General features: G+C 52.6%; 1 protein-coding gene across 1 annotated transcript; it reads right to left on the reverse strand.

The window, feature by feature from the left end:
• CUNH16orf74 (chromosome unknown C16orf74 homolog) lies at positions 1-27,945 on the reverse strand. The gene is given in 6 exon segments (XM_016129417.2): positions 1-552; positions 3,196-3,336; positions 20,331-20,366; positions 20,424-20,439; positions 25,792-25,824; positions 25,826-27,945. Coding segments are annotated over 6 exon segments (423 nt in total). The 5' UTR covers positions 25,964-27,945; the 3' UTR covers positions 1-493.

The raw sequence follows: 27,945 nt of genomic DNA on the forward strand, positions 1-27,945 counted from the left end.
TTCATTACAGAGGATCTTTATTTATAATGCAAAAAAGAAATTATAAATCATTTTTTGAACTGTTTTGATATCTGTAAAACAACTTGTAAAAAACGGAGCCACTCCTTTGCAAGAAGTTCCTGTGTGTGTTGCCCTCCTGGGTACCGTCTGCATGGCCCAGGGTGCCAGGACTGTGTCTGTCCAGAAGAAAGCCTCTCCCTGGTACTCTGATGGCCGTCGGCATGGCCCTGGAGTCAGCAAGAATGTGTAGGCATTAGAGGTACGGTCCACTCAGTGGGGCCAGGGAAACAGTGTTCTGGAAGCATGCTGGGCTGACTCCTTGCTCATCCTGCCACACCTCTTCTGGTCAAGTGCCGGAATCACTCTGTGTTCCCATCCCACATACTCAGCACATCATCCGCTCCAGGCAGCTACATCCCCCTGGGGACACATAGAAGGAGGGGTGGCCAGAGCAGGCGCTGGTGCAGACAAATCTCCGACTTGCGCTTCCTCCTCAGGCTTCAGGGTCTATTTCTCCATCCTCTGGACACGACCCCGTCTCATCCAGCCAGACTAGGAGACAGAGGGGAGACCATCATCTGGATGGACCCCCGCCCCATCCAGGCTCCCTTTCCCCAAGAGCTCCAGGGCTGGTGCCTCTAGGCTCCTTGCTTTGCACCACGTCCCTGAGCTTCCCACCCCACATACAGGCAATGGTGTCAACAGATGCTGCGAGGGGACCCTAATGATGCTGGGGTCTCCCAAGATTTCCCATACACCCCCAGCCCCCACTCAATGCCGAGCTTTCTGGGTCCTGGCTGAGACCCCTGGGATTGTGGCCCCCACTAGGCCCACCTGGGTTCAGCCTCCTCAAGCCCAGGGCTGGGCGATTCTAGAGATGGGAAACTGAGGCTCAGAGGGGGGAGACCTGCTCCAAGTCATCGGAGTGGCTGGGCAGGACTGGGGTTCTCGTTCAATTCCTCACTGCCTAGGGAAGCCCCGGGTATCTGATCATCACTCAGAGCCCTCAGGCCTGGAGGAAGTGCCGCCCGGGTCTGGTGGTCTTTCCCCCTGCCCTAAATTCCACTGGTGAGAATATCGACAACACACTGTGAGAAATCAGCCTTTGACCTTCCTCATCTCAAATCCTTCACAACCTCTCTATTATTGTCTCCATTTTACAGATGGAGAAACCGAGGCTCAGAGAGGTGGAGCTTCCTGCTCAAAGTCACATGCTGATGCGTAGCAGAGCCAGGATCTACATTCAGGGCTATCAGACTCTACGCTTGTGCCCTCTCTCCTCTGCTTCTGTTCTTCCAATGGGGAAATCAGAGGGTCGGGTCTGAGCTGTGCCTCCAGATAACAGGAGGGGGCCCATGCGCTCCTTCCTCTGTACAAACCCTCCCTAAAGCTGCTTAAGCTTAAAAGAAACCTCTCTTAGGAAGGGACCCTCTAGGAAGGGACCCCAGGGCCTCTAGGCTCTCACCCCACAGACTTTGTAGAGCAGCGGTCCCCAACCCTCGGGCTGCGGCCTGGTACCGGCCCTGGCCTGTTAGAAACTGGGCTGCACAGCAGGAGGTGAGTGGCGGGCCAGCAAGCAAAGCTCCATCTGGATTTGCAGCCGCTCCCCAGCACCAGCATCACCGCCTCAGCTCCACCTCAGATCATCAGGCATTAGATTCTCATAGGGGCACCAGTCCCTGGTGCCAAAAATGTTGGGGACCACTGCTGTAGAGTAGCCGTTGAGTCTCTCCTATGCTCACACGGCCCTGGGAGAAAGGAAGGCCGTTAGGATACCATTTCACAGATGGGGAAACTGAGGCTCAGAAAGGGAAGAGAGCATAATGGCAGAGCCAAGGACCTGGGCCTCCGCTGCCAGCAATGTCTCCGATCAGACGCTGGAGCAGGAGGCCAGCTTCTTTTCCCAGCTTGCCGTGTGCATTCTGGATGGGTCACTCTCTCTCTCTCTCTCTCTCTCTCTCTCTCTCTCTCTCTCTCTGGACTTGTTTCTTCAGCTGGAAACTAGGGATAAAGGCGATACTTACAGCCCATAGGGTTGGAATGAGAATTAAATAAGATTTGTGAAAAGTATTTTGCCTGGTGCCTGGCACTTGGGAAGGTAAAATAGGAATGAGACCAATTACAACCCCTGTTAGCATGACCCGGCCCCAGTAACTGCATAGGCCTGGCCCAGAGTCCAACATCTTTCTCCAGGTCACATGCTCTGGTGGGCAAGCTGAGATCCAAACTCAGCCTATCTGGAAAAGTCTGCCTAAGCACCCCCCAGCAGACTCCCAGGAGCTCCACATCAGCCTTGTCAGCCTGCGTCCCTCACGTGAGCCGGGGAAGAGTCACATCTCGATGGCTGCTTGGCTGCCTGACGCTGCCACCAGGAGGGCATCTAGGCTAGGGGTCCACAAGGTAAACTCCAGATCATGCAGCCTGGTCTGAACCCCAGCTCTGCCAATCATCCGCTGTACGGCAAGTGTCTCGGCCGCTCTGAATCTGCTTACTCATCCATAAAATGGGGATGAAAATGGGACCTTAACTCAGAGATACTGTGAGGAATCAATTCTTGCTATCAGAATCATTACTTACTATTGTTAATTATTATCGTTCACAATAGCAGCCTCAGAATCCAGCACAGGTCTGGCTCAATACATCTGCTCAATGAATAAATGAACAGTTTGTCTCACCAGCTCCAACAGTATCTGTGGAGGGGCATACGGGGGCACCAGTGTCGGCCTCCCCCTCTCACCCTCTCTCTGGGAACGATTCTGCCTTCTCTCCCTCCCCTGCAGCAAGCTGCATCCAGAAGGCCCAGAGATCGGCCCCAGCCCGGCGCGGGTGCGCTCCCAAGCCTGCCCTGTCCAGCGGAACCACTGCAGCCAGCACGACGGCACACCAGTCGCCCGGCTGGCAGGGGAAGGCACGTCCATCGGTTACCTTGGTGAGCCTGCCCGGCCCCATCCATCACTCGCTCAGCTGCCGGCAGGGGCTGTCTAGCTAATTACTTAACATGCCACATCTTGCTGAGGCTGGCCACGGCGAGGGGCCCACGCTGGAGAGTAATATCCAAGGGCAAATTTTTAATAAACCCAGGGGAAGTGGGGACTTGAGCAAAGACCCGCAGCACAGAAGGGGGACCCTGTTAGCTGTCCCCAGCCAGAACCCTCAGACCTGACCTGACCTGGTAGCAGGGCAGGGTGGCCTCACCTGTCCGCCTGGAGTCCCTTGACAGCATCATGCCAGTGGGTGTTGGGGGGGTGATGATGATGTTGGGCACATCCAGGTGCTTGTCGCTCAGGACGGGGGCCTCATCGTGGCTGCTGCTGCTGCTGACACACATTTTAAAGCCTGAGAGGGCAGGCCGTGGAACACACACGTACACACATGAGAGAGACAAGCATCAGTGGCCGCTGGGGAACTGCCCGCCGCTGGCTGCCTGCCCTTCCCCTCCCTCCCCTCCCCTGACCACCACCGTGAGTCCTGACAACTCTCAGGAAAGACGGCATTGCTGTCCCCACTTCACAGATGAGGAAGCTGAGGCTCAGGACTGTTACATGACCTGCCTGACCTTGCATAACTCAGCAAAGACAGTGAGTTTTGTCTGCTTTGTTCACTAATGTAACTTCGGTGGCTAGAATAGTATCCGACACAGTAGGTACTCAAGGCGTGACTCAGAACGGATGAAAGCAACAGAGCTCGAACTGGAACCCAGGCCTGTCTGAGTGGGAGCCGTGCATGATTTTCTGAAGCAGTTTGTGTAAGATCGACGTCGTTTCTTCTTTACATGTTAGACTGAATTCACCAGAGAAACGGGGCCTGGAATTTTCTTCGTGCGAAGACTTTTGATTACAGATTTGGTTTCTTTAATAGATATGGGGCTAGTCAGCTTTTCTGTGTCCATCTTGTGACAGTTTGGGTAAGTTGTGTTTTTCAAGGAATTTGTCCACGTCTGCTAAGGTGTTGAAATCGTTGTCCAACTTCTCCCATTAATTAAGTACAGGCAATTCGGCCAAGCTCGTTATAGATTTATAACTAAGTACCAGCACCATTCACACCACAAAGCCCTTTCCTCCATTCTTCCTGTCTGAGTCGATGGCATCACAGTTCACCAGGAACCAGAGCGCCGGCCACAGTTCCCGTTCCTCCTCACCCTTTGACTTCCAGCCAACTTAATCAACCGCCGAGCCCGCAGATGACACCCCCTTAATATCCGACACCCTTCCTTCTCCCTCCTCAGGCTCCTAACTAGTCCCTTCGCCTCCTGCCTTCTCCCTCTGTAGTCTGTCCTCCAAACAGCAGCCAGACACTGCAAATTTGATCATACACATACCTACTTAGAATACTTGCTAGTTCTTGACAATTATCTACAAGCAGCATTTCCCAACTCTGGCCTCCTGAGGTTCTCTCAGGAAAGGTATTCCATGATCAAATGAGTTTGAGAATCCCACACATTTGAATGTTGACTGAATTCCATCTCTTCTATCCCTCTCTTGGAGATTCCTGTGCTTGTTAGAGAATTAAAAGCTCTGAGAATTGAGAAGTCCTGCAGTAAGAAAGCTGCATTAACTGTGCTTAACCTTGGACTTCCTGAACTTAAATAACCTTAGAGGCTGTTAACATCTCACAGAACCATGAGCCGTACGTAACGTACATATTGGGGTACGCTGATCATAAATTAAAGTCAGCCTCTTAGCCCAGCTTTCAGCCTTCACAATCTGGCCCGAACTACCTGCAGCCTCATTTCCTGCCATCTGTCTACACCCCTCAAGCTGCTCACAGTTCCCCACATACACTGGGCTTCCCAGCCTCTGCATGCCTTTGCATAGGCTATTCCCCCTGCCCGGAATGTTCTTCTTCCTTTGCCAGGATGAGCTCCTACTCATCCCTCAAAGCCCAATAGAAGCAGCTCTTCTTGGGGGAAAAATGTCCCAGCAAATCTGATTCCTCCCTCCCTTGTCCACCTACCCTCATTCATTCATCCATCAACTTTCCAGCACTGATCACACTGTATTGAAATGATTCGTTCTTAATTCGGTCTCCCTTTACTGTGAGCAGCTGGAGGGTGGACACTATCTCACTCCATTTGTTTCCCTTGAGCCTAGGACAGTTCCTGGGACACAGCAAGTAGGAGTGCTTTAAATGTAAACTGAAAAACAACTTCGGGCACCACTGAATTGGCTGTTAAAATCCTCGTGTCTATGTTCCTTCCCACCCCCCCAGCCCCCAAACAGCCCCAGACTGGGACTGCATTAGTTCAAGTGTCTGAGCCCCTGGCCAACAGCAGGAGCCGAGTGATGTGGTGATTATTATTCCTGCTGCTCCTCAGGCTAATCCTGAGCACCAAGGGGACAGTGCTCCCGAATGACCTTTGGTGGGCCAGGGTGGTAGTTCTCAACTAGGTCCCTGAGAGACAGAGTCTAACTCCCCCTTCAGTGTGGGAAGGACATAGGATGAATTATAATGAATAGAAAAAGATTGAAAGGATGGAGTATGGCGTCTAAGGAGAGGTCATAAAGACACAACTTCCTCCTTACTCTCCTGTTTGGCGGAAGCCAGCTGCCATGCAAGCAGCCTGTGGAGACCACGTGGTGAGGAACTGAGGCCTCCAGCCAACAGCTGTGAGAGGGAGCCACCTGGGAAGGGGGGTCCTCCAGCCTAGCCATGCCTTAAGATGAGACTATGTAACTCCATAGTCAGAGCCAGAACCTCCCAGCTGTCATTCCTGAATTTATAGAAAGTATGATAATAAATGTTTAAGCCACTAAGTTTTGGGGTACTTTGTTACACAGCAATAGATAACTGGCAGCATAGTTTGCCTGTTCTCAGAACCCCAATCCTGCTTCCTCCCTGGGGAGCCCCTATGACTCCCTGAATCTACCAGGCTGGTCGGTTCTAGATGAAGAAGCTCCATCAAACTATGAGTCCTTCAAGAGCACCCACCAAGGCCAAAACCAACTTGGTTTAAAGCAATGAGTTTGAAAACTCCTTTATATAGCAGAGGCATTCTAATATAGGGAGGAGGGAAGAGAATTAAAAATGTTAATCAAACTACATTCAGAGACTGCAATATGCTGATCAGTCCTGCAGCCAGGCCAGGAGGACACCTTCAGATCAAAGATCTCTTCTAGGATTGCTAGCAACCCATTCCCCACACCTTGAAGGGAAAGAGGTACCGACAATCATTCCCTATGGCTAAAACCGTGGGGTACCTATGGATTAAAGACTGGGAACTGCAGGCAGGCCTTTCACTCTAGTATTCTTACTTTTACACACTACATACTCTTCCCCTCCTCACTGTATGTCCATATCAAAGGAAATGGCTTAACAAACTCTCTTAAACTATAATTCACAGGAACTAAAGAATGTTACATAAACTGAATTCCCCAACACTCAGGGTCCCTCTCACTGTCCCTCCCTCTCTCTGCCTCTGAGAGACCACACTGTCTGTGGAGTATTATCCCTTTTCTAATAAACTTTCCTTTTGATTTTAACTTTGCTGTGTGTTGAATTCTTTCTACACTCTCCACCAAAGGGCCCTCCTCTTCTCTCTGCGCAGGGCTTGGTCTCTCCCCCTGCCCCTCATAGAGGAAATTTGCCCTGTCCTGTATCAACTCTTCCTGCGAACTTATGCAGACGCCCAAAATGTAAAACAAATAAGTCACTTGGAGGAGGCCCTCTCAATATCACCAGTACTAGTCGGCATTTACCGACCATTTGCCATGTGCCAGGCACGGCACAGAGTACCCAACGAGCACTTTCTCCTTCGGTTTCATGGCTACTCCGTGAGGTGTGATGTGTAATCGGCCCCATTTCACAGATGTGGGGACTGAGGACCAGACAGAGTAAGAATTTACAGAGTTGAATAGCAGTGTCTAGGGGAGCCAGGATCTGAACCCAAACACAAGCATGTCTGACTCCATCAGCTGGGGCTTTTTATAACCACGATTCTACATAACGGAGCTGGCAACCTTTCTGAAAAGAGCCACACAGTAAACATTTTTTACTTTGGGGGCTATACAGTCTCTATTACAACTACTCAACTTTGCCATCGTCACTGGAAAGCAGCCACAGATATGTAAATGAATGAGCATGTCTGAGTTCCAATAAAACTTTATTTATAAAAACAGGTGGCAAGCCAGATTTGGCCCCTAGGGCTGTAGTTTGCCAATCCTGCCCTAGAACATCCGTGAATTTGGATCAGGGATATGCCTGGTGTCATAATACACAATAAAAGAACCTCGAGAACCTGAGGCTCTTGAATGCCAAAAGCAAAAACAAAACCCCAAACCTGGCTGCTATTGGGCAGTGACAGCAACAGCTTTTGATGAAGGGCAAACGGGCTCCACGGAATGAATAAAATGAAGCACTTTGCCCAGCCAGTGTGGCCCAGGGGGTGCTCAATCCCTGTTAGAGTCTCTGTAATCATCCATAAAAAGCGTCTCATGGAGGGCGTGCAACAAAAGGAAGCTCTGATTATCGTTATCTGTGACAGGAGGGAGCCTCCTGCTCAGTCTCTGAGGCCCCTTCCTCGGTGAATATTCCAAAGTTCTAAAATAAAATGCTAATGAGGAAAAACCACACTCCTCCCAGGGCCTCAGATTTGCATTTTAACATGTTCTGGGAGCTTGGTGACAAAGCCACATTCTTAATCGGGAAGCATCAGGTCACTCAATGGGCCCTCCAGAGATGCTGAAGGCAGAGAGGAGGGGGGAGGGAGGAGGCAGAGAGGGAGGGGAGAGAAGGGGAGGAGGGTGGGACTCCAGCTCCTCTCCAATGCCCAGGCTGTGCAGCCTCCAGCGGAGGTGGCTGAGCAGGAGGGAAAAGCTCTCAGGAGATAAAGCCCACTTTGGGGATTAACAACAAATGCCAGCTCTGCCCCAGACAAGGAGCTCATTTGTGCTAACGCCAGAATTGTTATTTGTTAATTATGTGCCTGCCTCGGGCCATTAAGAGCCCATTTCCTGAGAAGGGCTGGGCTGGGGTTCCAGGGGGCAAGGCCCCAAGGAGGGAGAGGGCAGAGAGGAATGGCAGTGCCTCAAAGCCCTGACTGAGCCCTGCAGACAGAGGAAGCCAGACCACCGAAACCCCAACCTCCCCAGACTCCCCAGACTGCAATGGGAGATGCTGTGACAGGTCAGACTGGACGTCTGCACCCTGACTCTGCTCCTTCCCAGCTCAGGGCAGTGGCGTGCTGTGTTGGCTGCCCAATGATACTCGCTTGGGAAGTTAAAAAATACTGATTCGGGACCCCACTCCCAGGGGGAAACTGATGTCACTGCTCTACCATCAGGACTTTTAAAAGTTCCCAGGGGAGTGTGGCAGCCAGGGCTGGGAACCCCCAAACTAGGGTGACTAGGAACATGTGCCTTTACTCTATGAGCCTGTTTCCTCAAGATACGAATCTTGTAGGAATGAAATACCTGGTGTGGAGCGTGTGGTTGACAAGTGTGGGAGAAATGACCGATGTAAGCCACCTGGCCAGGGCCTGGGAAATTCTGGGGGTGGGGAGTGAGGACTGTAGCCTCCTGCCACTGAAACCAGCCACCCCTTCTCAAGTTTCCCTGTGCCAGGCTCTGGGCTGAGCCCATTCTCACTACTGCATTAATCCTCATGCCATCCCTCAGAGTGGATACTAGGATCATGGCCATTCTCTAGATGAAAAATAAAAAAAAAAACAATGCTTGGAGAAGCGAGGACCCAAAATAAGTGGAGACCAGGTGGCTCCAGGCCCTAGTGCCCCACCTTACCCCTTCTGGTATCAGCTCCCACTTCTCATCTTTCAGAAGCCCTGATCCATGGAAAGCTATCCTCTATTCAGGATGCCCCAGGTCCCCGGGGACAGGGCACCATTCCCTATGCCATCTCTCAGCCAACCCCAGACCACCGCCCAGAGGCTACAGTGGCTGGCGCCAAGAGCAGATGCTCCCCTTCGGCAGGCATCACAGATCGAGGGCGCCCTCTGCTGGTTCTTTATAAAATAGCGCTCAGGCTGGCACCCTGGTGCTAGCTCTGAGATGCTGCCTGGGACCCTGCCCGTCCTTAGGACGGCATCCACTCTTCCCAAGACACTGCCGCACATACAGTGGCCCTGCTAGACCCACAATGAAGCAGGAGGCCGGAACGTACACCTGGGCTTCAATGCGCGTGGGCAGTGGCTCCGCCTCTTTGGACCTCCTTTCCTCACTTCCAGTGGACACTGAAAGGATTAAGAACCACACTCAAGTCCTCGCTCCTGCCGTGCCGGGACCATCACTGTGTGTATTTTGCAGGGAAGAAAACCACAGAGCTGGACTTGTAGCACACACTAGACCAACATAAGCTGCCAGTCACGGCATGAGGTTCCAGCTTTAGCACTTGATTCGGCCAATACTGAGCACCTCCTGGGTGCCACCACCTGAGCACAGGTTGGGGACCTTGTCCTGTCCTTGCGGTGGCACGGCTAGAATGGGGGCTAAATGTTGTTTGTGGAGTGAATGATAAAATATTCCTGGTTCCAACTTGACACTCCACTTTTCCTTATTGGATTGGAATGGCCATGGGATCAGGAAGGAGGAAAAACGGAGTCTGATTTTCAGTTCTCCCGCTTCCCAGCGGTGACTCTGCCTCGCTGGGCCCTGGCTTTCTCACGTATAGTGAGGCTGCTGCTCCCTTCCCCCTAGCACAGAGCCTGGCTTGGGGGGGTGCTCAGTCAACAGGCATTTCTTGTGCACCTACTATGTGCTAAGTATTATTCCTGGGAACACAGCAGGGGATAAAAGTATCAATAGATGTTTCTCTCCTCCCCCCCCCCCCACTTTGCTTTCTCCCACCTCTAGGTCTCAGCTGCAGAATTAGGGCCCTAAAGATTTAAGGGTGCCCAGGCTACTGAGCTGTAATAACGGTGCTCCCAGGAGGCCAGGGCTGTGTGAGCACCTCGTGGGAATTCGCCGTTCTTCCTCCCAATGAGGCTGACAGCGTGAGAAGCCCACCTTCCAGGAAGAGGCACAGAGAAGTCAGGGACCAGGCCCAGGGTCACAGGGGATTTGATGCTGACTGAGCCTGGCTCGGTGAGAGGAGCAAGGAGAGGATGATCGGTGCGAGCAGCAGGATGGCAGGAGACGTGGAATCAGAAAAGGCCTTCCGGGAGGGGCCAATCGACGGTGGCAAGAGAGATGGAGGAGAGGGCACTGGGTTGGCCACAGCATGCACAAAGGCCCTGGGGCAAAGACACAGGACACTGGGGCCAGCACTAATTCCTTAGAGATGACCGGATGTCTGGATTTGGTGCAGGTCTTTCAAAAAACAAACCGACAAATGCCTCTGAGGGTTTCAGATGCACTTAATCTTTTTTTTTTTTTAATTCCAATTAAGGGGAAAGCCTTGCATTATTATGGTTGAGTCCAGGGCAGGGCAGCGGTTTTACCTTCTCGAGGCAGCTGAGCCCAATGGAGATGGCAGTGGATGTTTTAAATCTCTTTTTAATTAAGGAAAAAGCTCCGGCTTGCGTCAGGGATGAGCTGCTGGAGAGAAAACCTGGCAGGAGCCAGAGAGGCTCCGGCGCAGCAAGGTGGGGGAACGTGCGCACCTCCCCGGCTGCCAGGCATCGGCCTTCCCGCTGGGTGGGAACTCTGGCCTTCGCTCCCTCCCACCACCTGTTCCCGGGTCCGGATGACAGCCCCTACTCTCCTCTGAGCCTCAGTGCTTCCGGGAAGGCTTCCTGGGGTCTCAGCTACAGAGGGGGAGAGCAGTGTGGTGGGCTCGGATCAGACAGCAGTGCGGTAGTCACGGGTAAGTGGCCTCTCCTCCTGGCCCTCAGGCTACTCATCTCTAAAAGGGACACACGAGGATCACTGTGAGAACTGAAGTCAAAGAAAACAAGCAAAGTGCTTGGCACCCACCTGGCCCATGGGAAATGCTTGATGCAGCTCAGAGTTCCTCTCTGCTGATGTTTGGGGCTAGAGCATTGTGGTGGGGGCGTCCTGTGCATTGTAGGGTGTTTAGAAGCATCTCTGGTCTCTAGATGCTGTAATGACTTCCAGTTGTGACAACAAAAAAATGTCTACAGACACTGTGAGTGTGCCCTGGGGGTAGGGTTGTCAGATAAAATTCAGGACAATTTTTTTTTTTTTTAGTATACTAAAAAGTGTGTGCCAGGCAATATCTAGGACATACTTATACTGGACAATTATTTCTTGTTTATCTGAAATTCCAATGTAATTGGGCATCCTATTTCATGGTTTTTTTCCTTCCTAAATCTGTCGACTCCACTGGTTGGGGGGTACCCAGTCATAGCCGTTGCTAATCTCGACGAGTGCTCAGCATTTCAGAGTGCTGCCCCAGGGCGGCTGCACCTGCTGTCCTGGGGTGGCCCCACCGCACACCGGCTTGGCGGGAGCTAAGCGAAGGGGCTGCAGAATGGCCTGAGCCGGAGGGGCTGGAATTCCCAGCCCGCCCTTCGCCAGCTGTGTGGACTGAGTTTTTCATTCCCTCTGAGCCTATTTCCTTAGCCACAAAGGGGCTAAGTTATAGGGGGCTACACTTGGTTGGCCCCTTGCCAGAATATCTGAACTTTTGCCCTGGATCATGACTTATAACCCGCAAAGTTCTCATAAGGACACATGACATCAAGCGGACGTGTCTGGGGCAGCCCGGCCCTTAGCGGGTGCTCAGAGGAGCCACATCATTAGGACTGTTATTATTACTGTTAAAGGGGCAATTAGCCAAAGACATGCCAGGGCCAGGCACGTGCCTCACTCCTCCTGCCCTAGTCTTGCCCCTGCCCAAGGCCATGCCCCCTCTGGGGACAGCCCTTCTGCCCCTGTCTGGGACAACTCTGCAGGGGTTGTCCCACTGAGGGCTCGTGGGACAGCGGAGGCCTACCTGCAATGCTTGGAAGCCCAACTCACCCTTGGCGCCTGGCTTCCCACCGCCCATGTTAGGCGTGGAGGCCACGGGTCCATCCTGTCACCTGGGACAGGTCAAGGACAGTTATCAGTTTGGGTGCTGGACTCCTGACCAAATCAGTAACCTCTCAGGGCAGGTACCAGGATCACATCTGGTCTGCCATGGGAGGCCTAGCCATACTCATCAATCAAATTTCAAAGACGCTTGGGAAGGGCAGAGAGAGTAAGGGCACATTGTAGCAACAACGATGGCCATAACAGTGGCGATTTCTGCGAACCCATCAATTTCCAGGCCCCATTCTCAGCTCCTGATGTGCCTACCTCGTTCCATCCCAACAAGAGCCCCGCCCCAGGCACAGGCTCACCAGGCCCATTTTATAGTTAAAAACAAAAAGCACCAATTCAGGGAGTTGAAGAGCTTCGGCCAAGTCACAAGAGGTTTGGGCCTGCTGGATGGGGCAGGGCGGGGAGGAGGTCAGAGGTGGACATGGGCGCAGGGCTTGCGGCACTGGCTGAGAGTCACGTCTGTACCCCTTCCCCGGTGTCTGAAGCCTCCCTGGGCCCAGGAGAACCGGGCTGCTTAGCCTCCCAGCCAGTCGACTACTGGGTTAGCAGAACCCGTACTTGGGAGCAGCACGAAGTGAGGGAGGCCCCGCCATGGGCAGCCAGAACCAGACGAGTCCCAGCACCCGCCTCCCCAGAGGCTCACCCTTCATCCTTCATTCATTCCACAAATACCTCCAGAGCACTTTGTCCATGCCAGGCTCAGAGGAACTTGCCAGGCAAGAAGAGGTAGGGGCGGGCGCAGGGCACGCGTCTGGGAGGCCAGTCCCATTCCCGAGGTTCTTGGGGCCCCAACTTGGCCACATTCCAGCTGTGTGATCTTGGGCAGGAAGTTTTACAGCCTGATGACTCAGTTTCCTCATCTGTACGCCAGAGATGACGAGCAAGTCGTCATATGGGAGGGCGGAGTGACACCTGACTGGTGAGCACTGACCTCCCTCCTGGGCTGAGAGTGACAGCACGGCTGCCCCAGCCAGCCAGAGACAGGCCCTGGGAGGGTCCCCACACCTGGGTTAGACAACAGACTGTTCTGCAAACGTCGATTGTGTCCCTACTGTGTGCAGACCCAAGGCTGGGTATAGGCTTCAGGAATGAGCAGGGCGGCCACAGCTCCTGACCCGATAGCACTGTGAGAGCAAGGGGCAGGCGAATGTGACTGGAACTGTCCCAAGGGGAGGCGAAGGTGACTGGAACTGTCCCCTGTGTGATTACTGCTGCGAACTAGCACTGGGTCCCACTCAGGCGTGGCTACGGACGGCATCTCCTCCCACTCGCTGTGACATTTGACTTCCACACTCGAGGCCCTCTCTCCATCCCTTCCTCCCTCTGGCAGATAGCAGGTGCTGGAGGTTTAGCATAAGAAGGAGGGCTAAGTCCCTGCTGTGAGCCAGGAGGCTGCGTGCTGGGTGTGGGGAGCAAATTAAGCACCATCTGCTTCTGCGTTTTAAGACAGGTTTGGATTATCCACTCCTCCTCCAGGCAGGCTGGGGGTCTCCCAGTACCTCGACCATCGTCCCCTGGGCAGAGATCAGAAGTTTCCAGAAAAAGCCCTGAATTAAAGCCTGCATACCCGGGTTCCCAGCCAAGCTACCTTGTCCCTTGTCACCTTGGACAGTCAGTCTGTACCCCAGGCCCATCTGAAAAGCAAGGACACTGGACTCAGACAGTGGTTCTCACCCTGGGCTGCATGAAGCTTCATAAACACATCAGGGCCCCGGACCCGCCCACACCAAACAGATTCCCCAGACCGGGCTAGGCCCGTGCCTTTTTGAAAGCCTCAAAAGTGACCCTGATGTTCAAAAGATGAGACCCTCATCTGAAATGATTGTGGTGCTTCCTACGACTTTGAAAAAAAAAAATTCTTGCTACCGCACCTCGGCGTCCACAGCCCCGCCTGCCCGTGACCCCACGGCCTCCTGCTTGGCATCCCCATCCCTGCCACACTTGCTTCCTCAATGCACATCCACTCGCCAAACTCATTCCTGCCTCAGGGCCTTTGCATCTGCTGTTCCCGCTGCCTGGAACACTGTTCCCTGCATGCACGAAGCCGGCTCCGTGACAGAGAGGACCTTGCCCACTTCATGCCCTTCTATTGTACGACTTTGTTTCTCTTCACAGCTTTCATCAGAAAAATCTACCAATCTGGGTTATGTATTCACGCATTCATTTCTGTCTCTCCCACGGAGCTTCGTGATGTTCACGGCCACGTCCCTGGTCCTTGCGCAGTGCCAGGCATGCAGCAGGTGCTTAAAAACTGTTTGCCAAACAACTGTTTGCTGGAATACAGCACTGTTTGGGCGCCATGTTCCCATGGGAAGGGAACACCTGCCATGTGCCAGGCTCTTCTAGTGTGCACGGCGGGCAGAGCAGACAGACGGCCCTGGCAGTGATACTGCCAGAGAGGTTAGCGACCTCCCCCAGGACCCCCAGGGACAGGAAGTCGCAGCCCATTTCACAGATGGAATCTCTAAAGCTCAGTATGTTAAGAGATCGACCTTGGCCATTTTCCACCATGTGACTGTCCCTTCAAACACATCAAGCCCTCACTCATTCGGAAAACTGTTCAAAGTGTATTAGCCAAATAAATGCCTTTTATCTTCTCCCTTTCTGTGGCGCTCCCAACCCCATTGGTATAAATCCTGAACTCCCTACGTACCCCACTGGGCTGCTGGCTGCAGGTCTCTCCTTGCCCACCTGCTGCCCTTTCTATTCCTCCAAGACACACACACGCTGACACACACGAGGCTCCCGATGCACTTCCCGCTGCCCGGGAGCCCGTCTGCCTCCACACACTTCCCCGGACCAGCTCTTTCAGGCTTGGCTGCTGTTTCAGAGGCAGAATCCCAGGCCGGCTTCCGCCCCCGCATGCAGCAGTTAGTAGGGACACAATGAACATCAGTGCTATGAACCATCCTGACCAACTCTGGACGGCAGCTATGGAAAAGCTAGAACTAAGCGTTCGTCCTAGCAAGGGGCAATACGGTGGGGCTGGTTTTCAGTGTGACCTGGGGCTGGTCTTGGGCCAAGAAAAGTGGGCATCATAGCTGCCGGCCCCCGACCACCCCTCGCCTGGGTCACAGGCAGAGTGGGAGAGGCTCTGAGCCTCTAGGCAGACAGCCAGGAGAAATGCCTGGGCAGTCAGGGGTCCCAACGCCCAGGTGGCCTGGGGGAGGGACCATATGTGTCCTTCTCAGTCCCCACCATCACCGTTATCACACACTCAATAAGAGACTTTAAAAACCCACCAACATCAGCCAAATCCCAACAGTGGGGCATCTTTCCAAACGCCTGACCAGTCCTTCTCAAAATGGTATCACAGAGACACAAAAAATGTCATAAAGACAAGGAACTTCTGAGAAACCATCTCAGCCCAGAGGAGTCTAGGGAGATGTGACAACGAAATGCAAAGTGGGACCCTGGGACAGAACAAGGGCATTCAGTAAAAACAAAGGAAATCTGAAGAGACTATGGACTCGAGTTCAAATGACACACCTGTGCCGATTCAGGAATTGTGATGAACGCCCCACGTGAATGTACGATGTTAACTAGGGGAAAGCGGCTGGGGTATATGGGAGCTCTGCACGACCCGCATTTTTTCAATAAAAAATAAAGTCTATAAACAAATTAACCAACCACCAACCTAGGACAAGGTCTCTATCTTCTAGCTCTTTCCTGTTTGTCCCCAGGCCACCCAGAAGGCCGGCTGGCTGAGGCCAGCCCTGCCTCAGGAGCTGGCGTCCTCCAGGGAGCCCCAGAGACCACACCATCCCCTGGAGATGGCCCCGGCGGGGAATCTGCACCTCCAGTTTAGCTTTCTCCTGCACAGGTCCCCACACACCTGGAGCTGCCACCAGCGCAGAGAGGTGCAAGGGCCAGGGTAGACGGGAAACCCTGCTCATTAGACACCAGCATTCGCGCTCATCTCAGACGTCCCTAGAAACCTGGCCCAGGAGATGTTCCCACTCATCACTCCATTTTACAGGTGGGGAAACTGAGGCTTGGACGGGTGAAGTGATCTGCATGAGGTTGCAGTTAGTCAGGGGCAGACTGGGACTTGACCTTGGATCTCTCTGACCTCAGGGCCACTTCACCAGTCAGAGGTCCCAAAGCCCAGATGGGTCTCAAGCTTGAGCCTGTACCGGAACCAGCCTATGATTTGTTAACAACCCCCAGAGCTTCTGACTTGCAGGTTCGGGTGGGCCCTGAGAATTCACACGCCTGCCTTCTTCCCAGGTGATGCTCAGGGTGCAAGTCTGGGGACCACACTAAGAACCACTAGGCTCCACCATGCTGTTTCTTGAGAAGGCCCACCTTGCTGCTGACCGTGAGAAAACGGTTCTTACAAACCAGGGAAACCACCCCCCCTCCTGACCAGCTGTTGACCTTGTGCCATCAAGAGCTCCTCTGTGCCTCAGTCTCCTCGTCTGTAAAGTTACCTTCGCCGTCCAGCTGTAGTGAGGATGAAATGAGCGAATGGAGGGCAAACATTTAGGGGGCAGCGCCATGCTCACAGGGACGCCCTCCCAGCATGTGGCAGCCCGTAAACAAAAGGGCATGAGGGAGGGAGGTGCTCCTGGACAGTGGGACGTTCCCACATGTCACAGCTGCTATGGCCAGGCCCTGGAGCAGAAAGACCCCGCTTCAAGCACGTTGTTGTGCCCAGTCTCCTTTGCGACCAGAAACAAAAAGGATTTCGGCATAGCTCTGTTTCTCCCTCACGACCTTGGGCCCAGTCTGCAGTGCCAGTCAGGAGAAGCACATTCCTGTCCCTCACACAGGAGGCTCAGAGGTGAAGTGACTTGCACAGGGTTGAACGAGTTCCCACCAAATTCAAAGTTCATGTCTACCCAGAACCTCAGCACGTGGCCTTATTTGGAAATAAGGTCTTTGCAGATGCAAACAGCTAAGGATCCCGTGGTGAGATCATCTTGGATGTAAGGCTGGTTCTAAGTCCAAAGACTGGTGTCTTTATAAGAGGAAGGACACGGAGACACAGGGAGAATACCATGTAAAGACGGAGAAGACACTGGGCTGATGGGGCCACAAGCCAAGAAACGCCTGGAGCCCCCAGGAGCCAGAAGAGGCAGGATGGATCCTCTCCAAGTGACTTCAGAGGGAGCATGGCCCTGTGACACTTCGATCTAGAACTTCTGGTCTCCAGAACTGAGAGAGAACACATTTCTGTTGTTTTAAGCCTCCCCTCGCACAGTGCCCAAGTTTCTGTTATTTGTTACAGCGGCCCTAGGACACTAAATATCATCTTAGAACGTTAATGTAAAGCTTTAAGAGCTCATGTGGATAAAGTTGCTGGGTACAATGGCTACTTTAAATGCTGAATTAAAATATTTTCCTCTGAAGAGGCTGCAGGGGTGGTGGCTGAAGCCAGACCTCAGGGACCAGCCTGCCTGGGTTCAGATTACTTAAGGGAACCAGCCCTGTGGCTCTGGCTCCAGGCAAACTGCAGGGCCCCTCGGTGCCTCGGCTTCCTCACCTGGAAACTGGGAATTACAATAGCATCCACCTCGAGGCGGGAGGAGGGACAGATGAGTCACTCACATCCGATGCAGAGAAGGGCCTTGCCCAGGCTAAGATCCCAATAAGAACCCACCATTTATCCTAATTATTTGACCTGGATTCCGATTGCTAGAATTTATCCCAAAGAAATAATAATTTATAAAATCAGAAAGCAAAGATATCCAAAATGGCATTATCTACAAAATCAACAAGTTGGAAACAACCCAAAGACCAGCTCTTGACAGACTCTGACACAGGCAGTGAAGACCTATGAAAATGATACTGCCTTGAGAAAGACACCAAACAGACCCAAACATTGACTAAGAAAGAAAGAAAAGCACACAGAACTACACGTGCCAGCACTGACAATCATGTAAAACCACGCCTGCTAGGAGCCAGGTAAGAGAAGACACATGGACAGCTGTGAGGGCTGCAGGGCTACGGGGCAGGTACCCAGTGTGCTGAGGTTTCCTCAAATGTGACATATCCCTTACGGAGAAAGTGAAAATAAGGCTCGCAGATGAAGGTCTGGGGAGTTGGGGCATCGGGACTGGCAGGCCTGGGCTATCTTGGTTAAGTACAGAGAGAGGGGTTCTGTGCCCTGTCCCCCCCCTCACCCCAAGTCACATTCAAGTCTGTTTTGGCCAAAGTGGAGGGGAGGGCTGGCAGCCCTGGGCTAGTGGGCTGGCCCCAGAGAGCCAGCAATGAAAAATGTATGAGCAAACCTTGGTCCTGCAGGTTCCCATCCAGCACTTAGCTCCTCCGGGGCTAGGCCTGGAAGAAGGCCCTTTTAGAAGCTCTCAACCCTAGGAGCACTCAGCCGGCTGCCTGGGCTTTCGGCCCTGGGTGGGTGTGTGTGGGTAACCTCCCAGGAACTTGCAGCATATGCCGTTCCTGGGTCTCTTCCTAGGCTGACCAGCCCAGCCTTGGGCTGAAAGATAGATAGGTGGCCCCAGAGGTTCCTCCAGGGACTTGATTTATTTCTCAAAGATGTCTTGACACAAGAGCCAAAATGTGGAAGCAATACAAGTGTTGATCAACAGATGAACAAACAAAATGTGGTCTACATACATGATGGAATGTTATTCAGCTTTAAAAAGGAGTAAAGCGTTCACGCCCCAGTGGAGCCATGGTCCATGGTCTCTGGCCACGCCACCCTGAACAAGCCCAATGTCTGAGCTCGGAAGCTAAGCAGGGTCGGGCCTGGTTAGTACTTGGATGGGAGACCACCTATGAAGACCAGGTGCTGTAGGCACAAACAAACAAACAAACAAACAAATAAAATATAAAGGAATAAAGCACTGACACATGCTACGACATGGGTGGGCCTTGAGGACATCGTGCTGAGTGAAATCAACTAGCCGCAAAAAGACAAATACTGTATGATTCCACTTATGAGAGGTCCCTAGAGTGGTCAACTCCACAGAGACAGAAAGTAGAATGGTGGCTGCCAGGGGCTCGGGGAGGGGAATGAGGCGTTAGAACTGAATGGGGACAGTTTCAGTTTGGGAAGATGAGGGAGCCCTGGGAATGGATGGTGGTGATGACTGCACAACAATGGTAAATGTCTTTAATGCCGCAGAACTGTACACTTAAATAGAGTTAATGGTAAATCTCGTTATGCATATTTGTTATGTCTTACAGTTTACCACAAAAAAAAAAAAAAAAAAAAAAAAAGCTTGTCCTGACCACCTACTCTGTGTAGGGCACAGGGAAAGCTGTCCGCGAAGGCTAAGGGTGAGGGTCCTGGAGCTCTAAGGTTCCATCTTGGGAGCCAACCTCGAGACCTCCACAAACACCTCCAGCTCCTGTGCGGGGTCAGCCTGGAGCCTCGGAGAGACCTGGACCCGGAAGGATGTGGATTGTGCACGATCCTCCAATCCTCCATCCCTATTCTGCAATGGACACCCTGATATTCTCCAGGGAAACCACTGCTCCCAATATGCATGTGGTCCTGGACAAGCTGTCCATCAAGATGCTCCACCCCCTTATGCCCCAGTGAGGAGCAGGCGTAAGCCTTGAGCTGTACCAACCAGATGCTCTGCTGGGCTCACTCACCCCAGCTGTGGGACCTGAAGAGTGGTCCTTCAGTCTGGCCCGAACTTCCTATGCCTCCTGACTTCCTGTGGCAGAGGGATGGAGCCAGGGACATGCCTCAAGCATCCAGGAGAAGAGCCAGGGCCATCCAGGGCAACTCTCAAATTTCAGGCTGGGGAGATGTGGGGTGGGAGCATTCGTCACGAAATAATGGGCCTTGAGGGGAGGTCTCCGTGTAGGCCATATTGATCTGGGTGACCTTGAGGCACTGGCCGATGCTGGACAGAAAGGTCTAGAGCACGGGACAGAGGTCTGGGCTGCCGCTGCCAACACTTGCAACACCCCTCAGTGATTCTATGTCCTAGAACTTTCTCCCTGCTGGCCATTCCTCTCTCCCAGCCCGCCTTCCCCAGGCCCGCCAGGCTGGACCTCCTATCTTGGTGATAAGAGGCCGGCGGGGCAGAGAGCAAACACCCCGAGCGTGCCTGGCACCTATGTCCAGGGCCTCTTACTCCCTTACCCCCCACAGTCCAGGATTAATCCTTCTGAGGGGGAAACTGAGGCCCAAGCGGTGCTGCGACTTTCCTATGTCACTCAACAAAGGAAAGGGAAGGCCAGGAGGAGCCCTCAGAGCCAGAGTAAGCATTTATAGGGCGCCTACTGTGTACAAGTGCTGCCTAAGTGGGGTTGGCCCTCCCTCTCCAGGGCAGCAACACCAGGGTCTCCGGGTCTACCCTCACACCCGCTCCTGCCTCGTTCCTTCCCTCCCCCGTCCCCCCCTCTGTCTCAGTCCCCACCCCGCACCCACCCACAGAAGAGCTGGTGGGGGAGAGCCGCCCACCTTACCTTTCAGACAGGACAGCTTAAGCCCCATGTCGGCGCCTCTGTGGCCTGCGGAGAAAGGAGAGGCTTGTTTGTATTGGCCACGTGTGGCCAGGCCCCCACCCCCGGGGCCCTGATGGGTGCACAACAGGAAGCAGCGGAGAGAGAAACCACGGCCTCCAGGTCGCGGCGCCTGCTGACTACATCTGGGCTGAATTTGCTCAAAGCTGAGTCTGTGCTGGCGGAAAAAACTTTCAGGCGCCTCAAAGCTAAATATACTGGAGGCTGGCTGCGGTCAGGTCAGCGGGTAAAGCTGAAGGTGAGGGCATGGTCGGGGGCTGACAATGTGGCACCCACACCACCTGGCCTTCCTGTGGCAGAGGGATGGAGCCAGGGACATGACTTCAAGATGTGAAGACCCTCAGGCTAGGCTAAGAGGGTGCCCCAAAGCCCACCGTGATGAGCGCCCTTTTAAAAATGCTGGTTCTTTGGAGATCTAGCAGATTAAGCCATAAGGGGTTCCTAGTCCCCAGTTCACGGGCATTAAAATAGTCTCGACCAGGGTTCCCACGATCTTCCTGCAACGTGATGCAGCCTTAGGCCTATCAATGAACGAAAGACAGGCAGCAGCTGACAGTGCTCAAGCACCTGCGTGCTCCTGACACTCAGTCCTCCGCAGCAACCCTAGGGGAAGCTATTACTGTCCCCATTTTACAGACGTGGAAGTCAAGGCTCCGAGAGGCAGCAGTGCCTACCCGAGGCTACCCAGCTTACCGTGAGAGTGGAGCTGAGGTTTGAATCCGGGACTGCCCTGGCCCCCAGCTGGAGCCCACCCCACAGGGGCCTTCATGGCTCTGCAGGCCTTCCTGGGAAGGAGAGGCTCTGGTTTCCGCTTTGGAGGGCTCCCTAAGGCTTTGAGAGGCTGATGGCGGGGGGCTTACCCTCTTTATCCACAGGGAGCCCCCTGTGTGCCATGCTGATAAGGGGGAGAGGTGGAGGGTGGCCACGAGAAGCGCCCCTCCGATCTCTGACATGGGTGTCACAGGGCCCCAGAGCTCTGCAACCCATGGTCTGCTTCTCCAGCACGGAGGCTAGGATCTAAGGCAGGTGACACTAACGGGGAAGCTCTGGCTTGCCAACCGTTCTTGGATGTTCCCCGCCCTCCCTGCCTCCCTCATCCCCTGGGGTCAGACCTCCCAACCTCCCAGCCCCATCCCCCCCACATTCCTCATCCTGGCATCTGATGTCAAAGAGGATCCCACACAGGTGGACACAAGGCCAAACAGGGCACCACACCTGTGTTGTTCAGACTAGTGGGAGAGAAGGACAAGCCAACCAGCCCCGACAGAGGCATGGTGAGCCCAGGGGAAGCAGACTGAAGTCGGCAAGACGAAGGAGGGTTCCTGCCCCAGCCATGTCCCTAAAAACAGGCAGGAGAGGGCCAAGCAGGGAACAGCCTTTGAGGCCCTGGAAACAGAATGTGCAAAGTTCCAGAGGAAGAGAAGGGCGTGGTCCACAGGAGGAACCAGAGGGTGGGAAGTCGTGGCAGGATAGGATGTAGAGAGGCAAAGATGAGCTAAGCCTTGGGGGCTTCAGGGTTTGGAGGTCATTCTCAGGTACCGTGCAGCAAGTCTGCATCCTATGAGGCTGTGCAGGCCTGGGGCCAGCTAGGAAACACCAGGGTCTACCAGGCCTTTCCTACACGGGACGTGCCGGACCCCTGGGAGCTTGTTAGCAATGCAGCATCTCGGGCCCACCCAGATGCATTAAGCCAGAATCGGTATTTTAACAAGGTCCCCTGGGATCCGTGAGCTGGTTAAGGTCAGAGAAGCTCTGCTCTGGGCCAGAAATTGTGAAGCCTGAACTTCAAAGACAGTGGGAGGAAGCAGCAGCTGGAAGTCTGGGTGACACACAGGCTTGGGAGATGGAGGGACCCGGGATGGGCCAGTTTGGATTTGTGGGGTGGACTGGAGACATGCACTAGGAGATGGACTGCGGAGGGGAGAGAGGAGAGAGGAGACAGAAAGATACTGAGAGAGGGTGGGCGAGAGAGACAGACACTGATGAGCACAGACTCAGGATAGCCACGTAGAAAAGGAAGCGTTTCCCGCTTAGGAGCAGGCCCTGGAACAGTAGCTCTCCAGTCCGGGGCAAGAGCCAGGTGACAGCAGGCAGGTTCCTTAACCATCCCAGACTCTACTTTCCTCATCTTTAAAATGGGAGTGATGTACTCACAGGCTCATCAAGTAGCAGGGAGGACTGAACGCTGGGAGGTGATGGCTGTCAAAGGGCTTCGCTTTATGCCGGGCACAGAGCATAAGGCCAAGAAGTGTCAGCTGCTATTATTACGTAGGATGGCGATGGAGAGAAGGGAGGCTAAGCGGTCTCCAGTGGGGCCTTTTCTCCAGGGCCCCGCTCCTCAGGGTGAGGCCTGGACCAGCAGCATGGATACCACCGGGGGCTTGTGAGAGATGCAGACGCTCAGGCCCCACCCCACCTGCAGGTTCAGGAGCTGCATTTAGAAAAGACTCAGGGGATGCTCGTTACCAATGGAGCAGCACTAAGCACCACATCTTCCCTGCACATCAGAATTGCCTAAACGCTTTTTAAAAATACCAATGCCTGGGGCCCACTCCAGAGATTCTGGGGTAATTGGCCTGGGGTGTGGCCCAGCACAGGGATTTTTAAAAGCTCCCTAAAGGATTCTAATGTGCAGGAAAGTGTATCCTTCCTGAGGGGAAGAGGAGGGGCTTGGGCTGGAGGAAGAGAAAGCCCAAGACTTGGCCTGTGGGAACAGCGGGCACCCTTCTTGAGCATTCGCTGTGTGCTCGACACTGGGCAGAGCCCCTCGACAGAGATTCACGATCAGTTAATCCTCACAACGGCCCCATAAGGTTGGGACTGTTCCTATCCCCACTTCACAGATGAGGAAACTGAGGCACAGAGAGGTTAGTTAACTTGTACAAGGTCCCACGGATGGCCAGTGGCAGGGCCAGGGTTCAAGCCCAGCACTTTGGACTCTACACTTTCAAACAGGGAGCTTCAAGGTGGGTGGTGGCACCGACCTTACCTCCATCTCTCTCCCCAGTCCGCCTCGTCTCTCTCCCTCTCCTGCCCAGGGGTCCTGTGGCCCTGATCATCAACAAATAAAAAACCCAGGACCCACCATGGCCACTGTAATGAAGGCCTAACATCACCGCCATTCACACGTGCTGTGCACGGCCTACCGCGGTTTTATAGTCCATCCTCTCCTCTCTAAGTGCTGGTCACAGCCCACCCAAGAGATTTTTACAACACGTGCCATCCCAGGGTTTGAATTCTGAAGTCCTCGCAGATGAAGCGATGTCAGGACTTTGCTGTAAAATACTCCAGTAAAACAACGGCGGCAGGGGTACAGGGCGCAAGGCAGATCTACAGTGAGACAGGCGGATGCCGTCTGCTGCTGAACCCGGGAAACGGGGAGTTCATCGCCCATTTTTGTGTCTGAAAGATTCAATCGGTCAAAGGAAAGATAACCGTCTATCAGGTGACAGCATGGGGCCAATGTTCCGGTACCTGATTTGATCCCTGTACTGTGTTCTGTAAGAGGGTCCTTGCTTTTAGGAAACACACATTGAAGTGTTTGGGGTCAAGGTCATCGTCTCTGTAACTTCACTCAAACAGTTCAGTTGGAAAATCATAACATGCACAGGTATGTACAGAGGGAGCCGATAAAGCAGATGTGGCTAAATGCTTGTGTCTGGTGCAAAATACACGGGGCTCTCTGCGTTCGTGCAACTTTTCTGTAAGCTTCAAACTATGTTGAGAGAAGCTGACGAAGGAAAGAGAAGCAGACAGAGACAGAGCACTCGATAGGTGACGTCTCCTCCGTGCCCAACGCCACTGCCTCCGGGCAGCCGCACACAGGGTGCGGTTTTGTGCATCAGATCCAGTTTTCCTAGAACATCTCTGATATGGCTGAAAGTACATTCCAGAGACCAGGGCCCTGGCCTGGGCAAAGCTCTGTGTTATGCTGTGCCAGGAGCACCATGTCCCAGAAGGGCTGTCCTGAATTGATAGGTTTTGTCCCCAAAGCTGTCTTGTAACTTTAAAAATATCTCTTTCAAAACACTCAGAGAAGGGAGGACGAAAGGAAGAAAACAAAAAAATGAGGACCCAGGAGTGGCCCCAGTTGGATTCTGGGAAAACTGGGGGATAAGAAGCTATACCGGGGTCAGGCAAACATGACATCGTGGGGTCATGCCTATGTGTAGCAATTCCATTTCAGATTTCTGACATCCCCAAGTGGAGAGTTGACACAACCCAACTTTTCCCCCAATGCACATTGCTCGCTTTGCTGTAACTCTCATCTCGGTGCTTCTGCTCCCCACAAGGACACAACAAAGGCAGTGGGCCCGGGAGTGGCCGAGAGGAATAAGGAAGAACCAGGCATGTGGAGAAGCTGTGTGACCTTAGGCGAGGCATATCCCTCCCTTTCTACATCTGAGGTGCTGAAGTTCTGTCCCCCGGGCTCAGCGTCCTCATCTGTAGAACAGGCATCCTTCCCCCAGCTTCCAGGACAGGACCTGGGACAGTTGTCCCTGTCGTCATCACTGTCACTATTGTAATATTACTGCTAAATACTCCTATGAGGGCAGTGCATCAAAAGACCCCTAGGAGCCACCTCACAATATGGTCCCCAAGGCGATCTGTGGTGTGGCCTGTCACATAAGGAGAAAGCACTACGCTCCCAGGGGTGATTTACTTGGGAGTGTGGAAGGGCCTTACTCACTCCCTTTGTGATCAGGGCCGCCAGGCGGAGGGCCAGCACCCAGCGAAGGCTACAGATGCTTTTAATGGAGAGGGCCCTTCCTGTAAATGGCGGGGCTACTCTTACCTTAAACTTCACAGTCATCATGACAATAACAGCTGACAGATACCAAGCTAATGCTTTCAAGAGGCCAAGTGCTGGGCAGAGTTCATTATAGAAATGACTTTACTGAACACTAACAACACCCTAAGAGAGAAACATCATCTCAGTCCCCATTTTACGGATGAGGGAATGGAGCTCTGAGGGGTCAAGTGCTAGCAAGCTCAAAAGCCATTCTCGCTGCACATTTCAGTATTATATCATTCTGTATGCTACGGTTCTTCATTGTTTGAATTTGTTACAAAGATACACGGTTCTGAAATTAGAAAATAAATATTTAATGGGTGGGGCCCTTAACTTGGCAAGATGGTACTAGAGCAGTCAGGTCCATGAGAACTGTTAGTTTAAGTATAAATGTTCCCTCTCACGCATTTGCAGGAGTGTGAAAAACCTCCCTTTCATATTGAATTGGGCTGTTTATGCTCCCTTCAAAATATCAGATTGTTAATTATTTGCACAACAGCTTGAAGTAGAACAGGTTCTTTCTTGCACCCGGGCATAAAAATCTCTCTACCGACAAATGGCGATGACAGGATCCTCTCTGGTGACAGAGACAGAAAATGACAAAAACTTAACTTCCTCCTGCAGGGGTCTGCCCCTCCTCTGAGCTGTGGTGAGATAGATGAATATCTGCTGCTTTGGACACCACAGAGCCCTCTCTAAAACCATGAACATCTCCAGGGGGAAGGACACACTTGGCCATGTTGTCTGTTATTATTTTTACAGCAGCCTTGAAGATAGGAGCCATAAACTACCAGCCCACAGCAGTAAGTACTTGCCAGCTCACTGCCTACGGGTTTTCAGTGCAAAGAGAAAAATACACTAATGTGTTCTTTGCACAACGTAAAAAGTGATTAAGATGTAGCACTGCCTGCTAAAGACACAAGAACCACTGGAAGGACCCTGTCCTTAGAATTCTAGCCTTAAGGTCTGCCGGTTCCCTTCAGTTACTACTTTTGTGGATCATAAATGTTGGTGCCTAGAGTGTGACATAAACTTTCCTGGGGCGAATCACAAAATCTAGAGCTGGAAGTGGCTGTAGATAAAAGATTGTCAGATAAAATACAGGACGCCCAATTATTGCATGGAACATACTCATACCGAAAGTTAGTCATCATTTATCTGCAATTCAAACTCAAATGAGCATCCTGTATTTTTATTTGCTAAATCTGGCAACTCTACACAGAGGTTATCTTATTTCTAACACCTGGGTTTCCCAGATGAGGCCATGGGGGCCCGAGAGGGAAAGTGAGTGAAAGGCAGGGTCGGACTAGAAGTCTGATCTTTGTTTCTGTACAGCCACCTCCCTGATGAAATCAGAGCAACCCCTTGGAGGTCATTACTCACCATGGCGACTCATCTTACCTCCCTAACAAAGACCTCACTTGAGGACCAAGGACAGGGCAGGAATGAAAACTCCGGAGCTGAGGAATGTGATAGTTTACCTAGGTGGGTGGACCCACCAGACTAGATGGAACCAGGTTTCAATCCCTGCTGGGGGAGTTGGGCAAGTTCTCAGAGCCCCGTTTCCTTACTGCAAACACAAGGAAGAAGGCACTAATTGGCTGGCCATGCTCTCAGTATGCACATGGGAAATCTTGGTTTCCCTCCTTCTTTAGGAAATTTTCTTCTTGCCACAGGATTAGAATTCCAGCCACAGGGACTTTGCTGGGAACAGATGCTACAAGCGCTAACATGCCTCCTATCCTGGTACACAGAGTGCAAACGTGAGCATCTCCCTGGCTTTAGCCCACAGACCTGCAGGATGCTGTGAGCTCCTCTCAGGAGGCAGGGCAGCTGAGGGGCTCACAGGGATTCACCAACAGGAAGTGAAAGAGAATGGGGGCAAAGATAGGGGCAGAGTACCCGCCGAAATCCCCAACTGCTTCTCTGTCACCAGGCATGGTCTTAGGCCACCTGGGGTCCAGCCCTGGCCTCCCACCGATTGGCTGTGTAACTTTAAGCAAAATACTCGCCCGCTGCTCCTCTGGGTGTTGATCAAGCTCAAGCAGCTTAAGATTTGTGCACCTTTCCATTATGTGTCAATAAATGCTCATTTAAAAATAAGGGGTATGCTATTAGAAGTCAGGTTATGGTTAATTAACCACGGGGTTAATTTAAAAGCATGTAATTGTTTTTACAGTAGTGTTGAAGACAGGAGTCACAAATTACCAGCCCACAGCAGAGTATTTGCCAGCTTACTCCCTACAGCTTTTTGTACAAAGATAAAAATAAATTAATGTTTTTGCACCAAATAAAAAGTAACTACAATGTGGCATTGTCTGTGGAAGGCACTGCCAACAGGAACTACCCACTGGCTCCAAGGGAGATGTGGCTGGGAGCAGCAAGACCCAGGGAAATCCTGTTTCTTGATCTAGGTGTATACTTCTGATGTGTACATATTACTGTGTGTATATTGTACCTGCATAATCTTTTAATCTGTAGTTGGTGGCCCAGGGGTTCAAGGCCTGACCCTGCCATTTGCTCACCTGTGACCTTAAGTCATTTTACCTCTACAAGCCTCCACATCCTCATCTGTAAAATGGGGATATACCAATATTTGGTAGGAGGATGAAAAGAGAAAATGTGGGTGATGAGTACCAGCACTTAATGCACAGTCTGGCACAGGATAAGTGTTTGATAAACATGAAACATCACCACTCTCTTGTCCACAGAGAGGAGTTTCCTTTTCAAGTCTCCGGAGGTGATCTAAACCTGGGGCTCAGGGTC

Source organism: Rousettus aegyptiacus, unplaced genomic scaffold (assembly GCF_014176215.1).
Source record: "Rousettus aegyptiacus isolate mRouAeg1 unplaced genomic scaffold, mRouAeg1.p scaffold_m13_p_14, whole genome shotgun sequence".
NCBI classification, from domain to species: domain Eukaryota; kingdom Metazoa; phylum Chordata; class Mammalia; order Chiroptera; family Pteropodidae; genus Rousettus; species Rousettus aegyptiacus.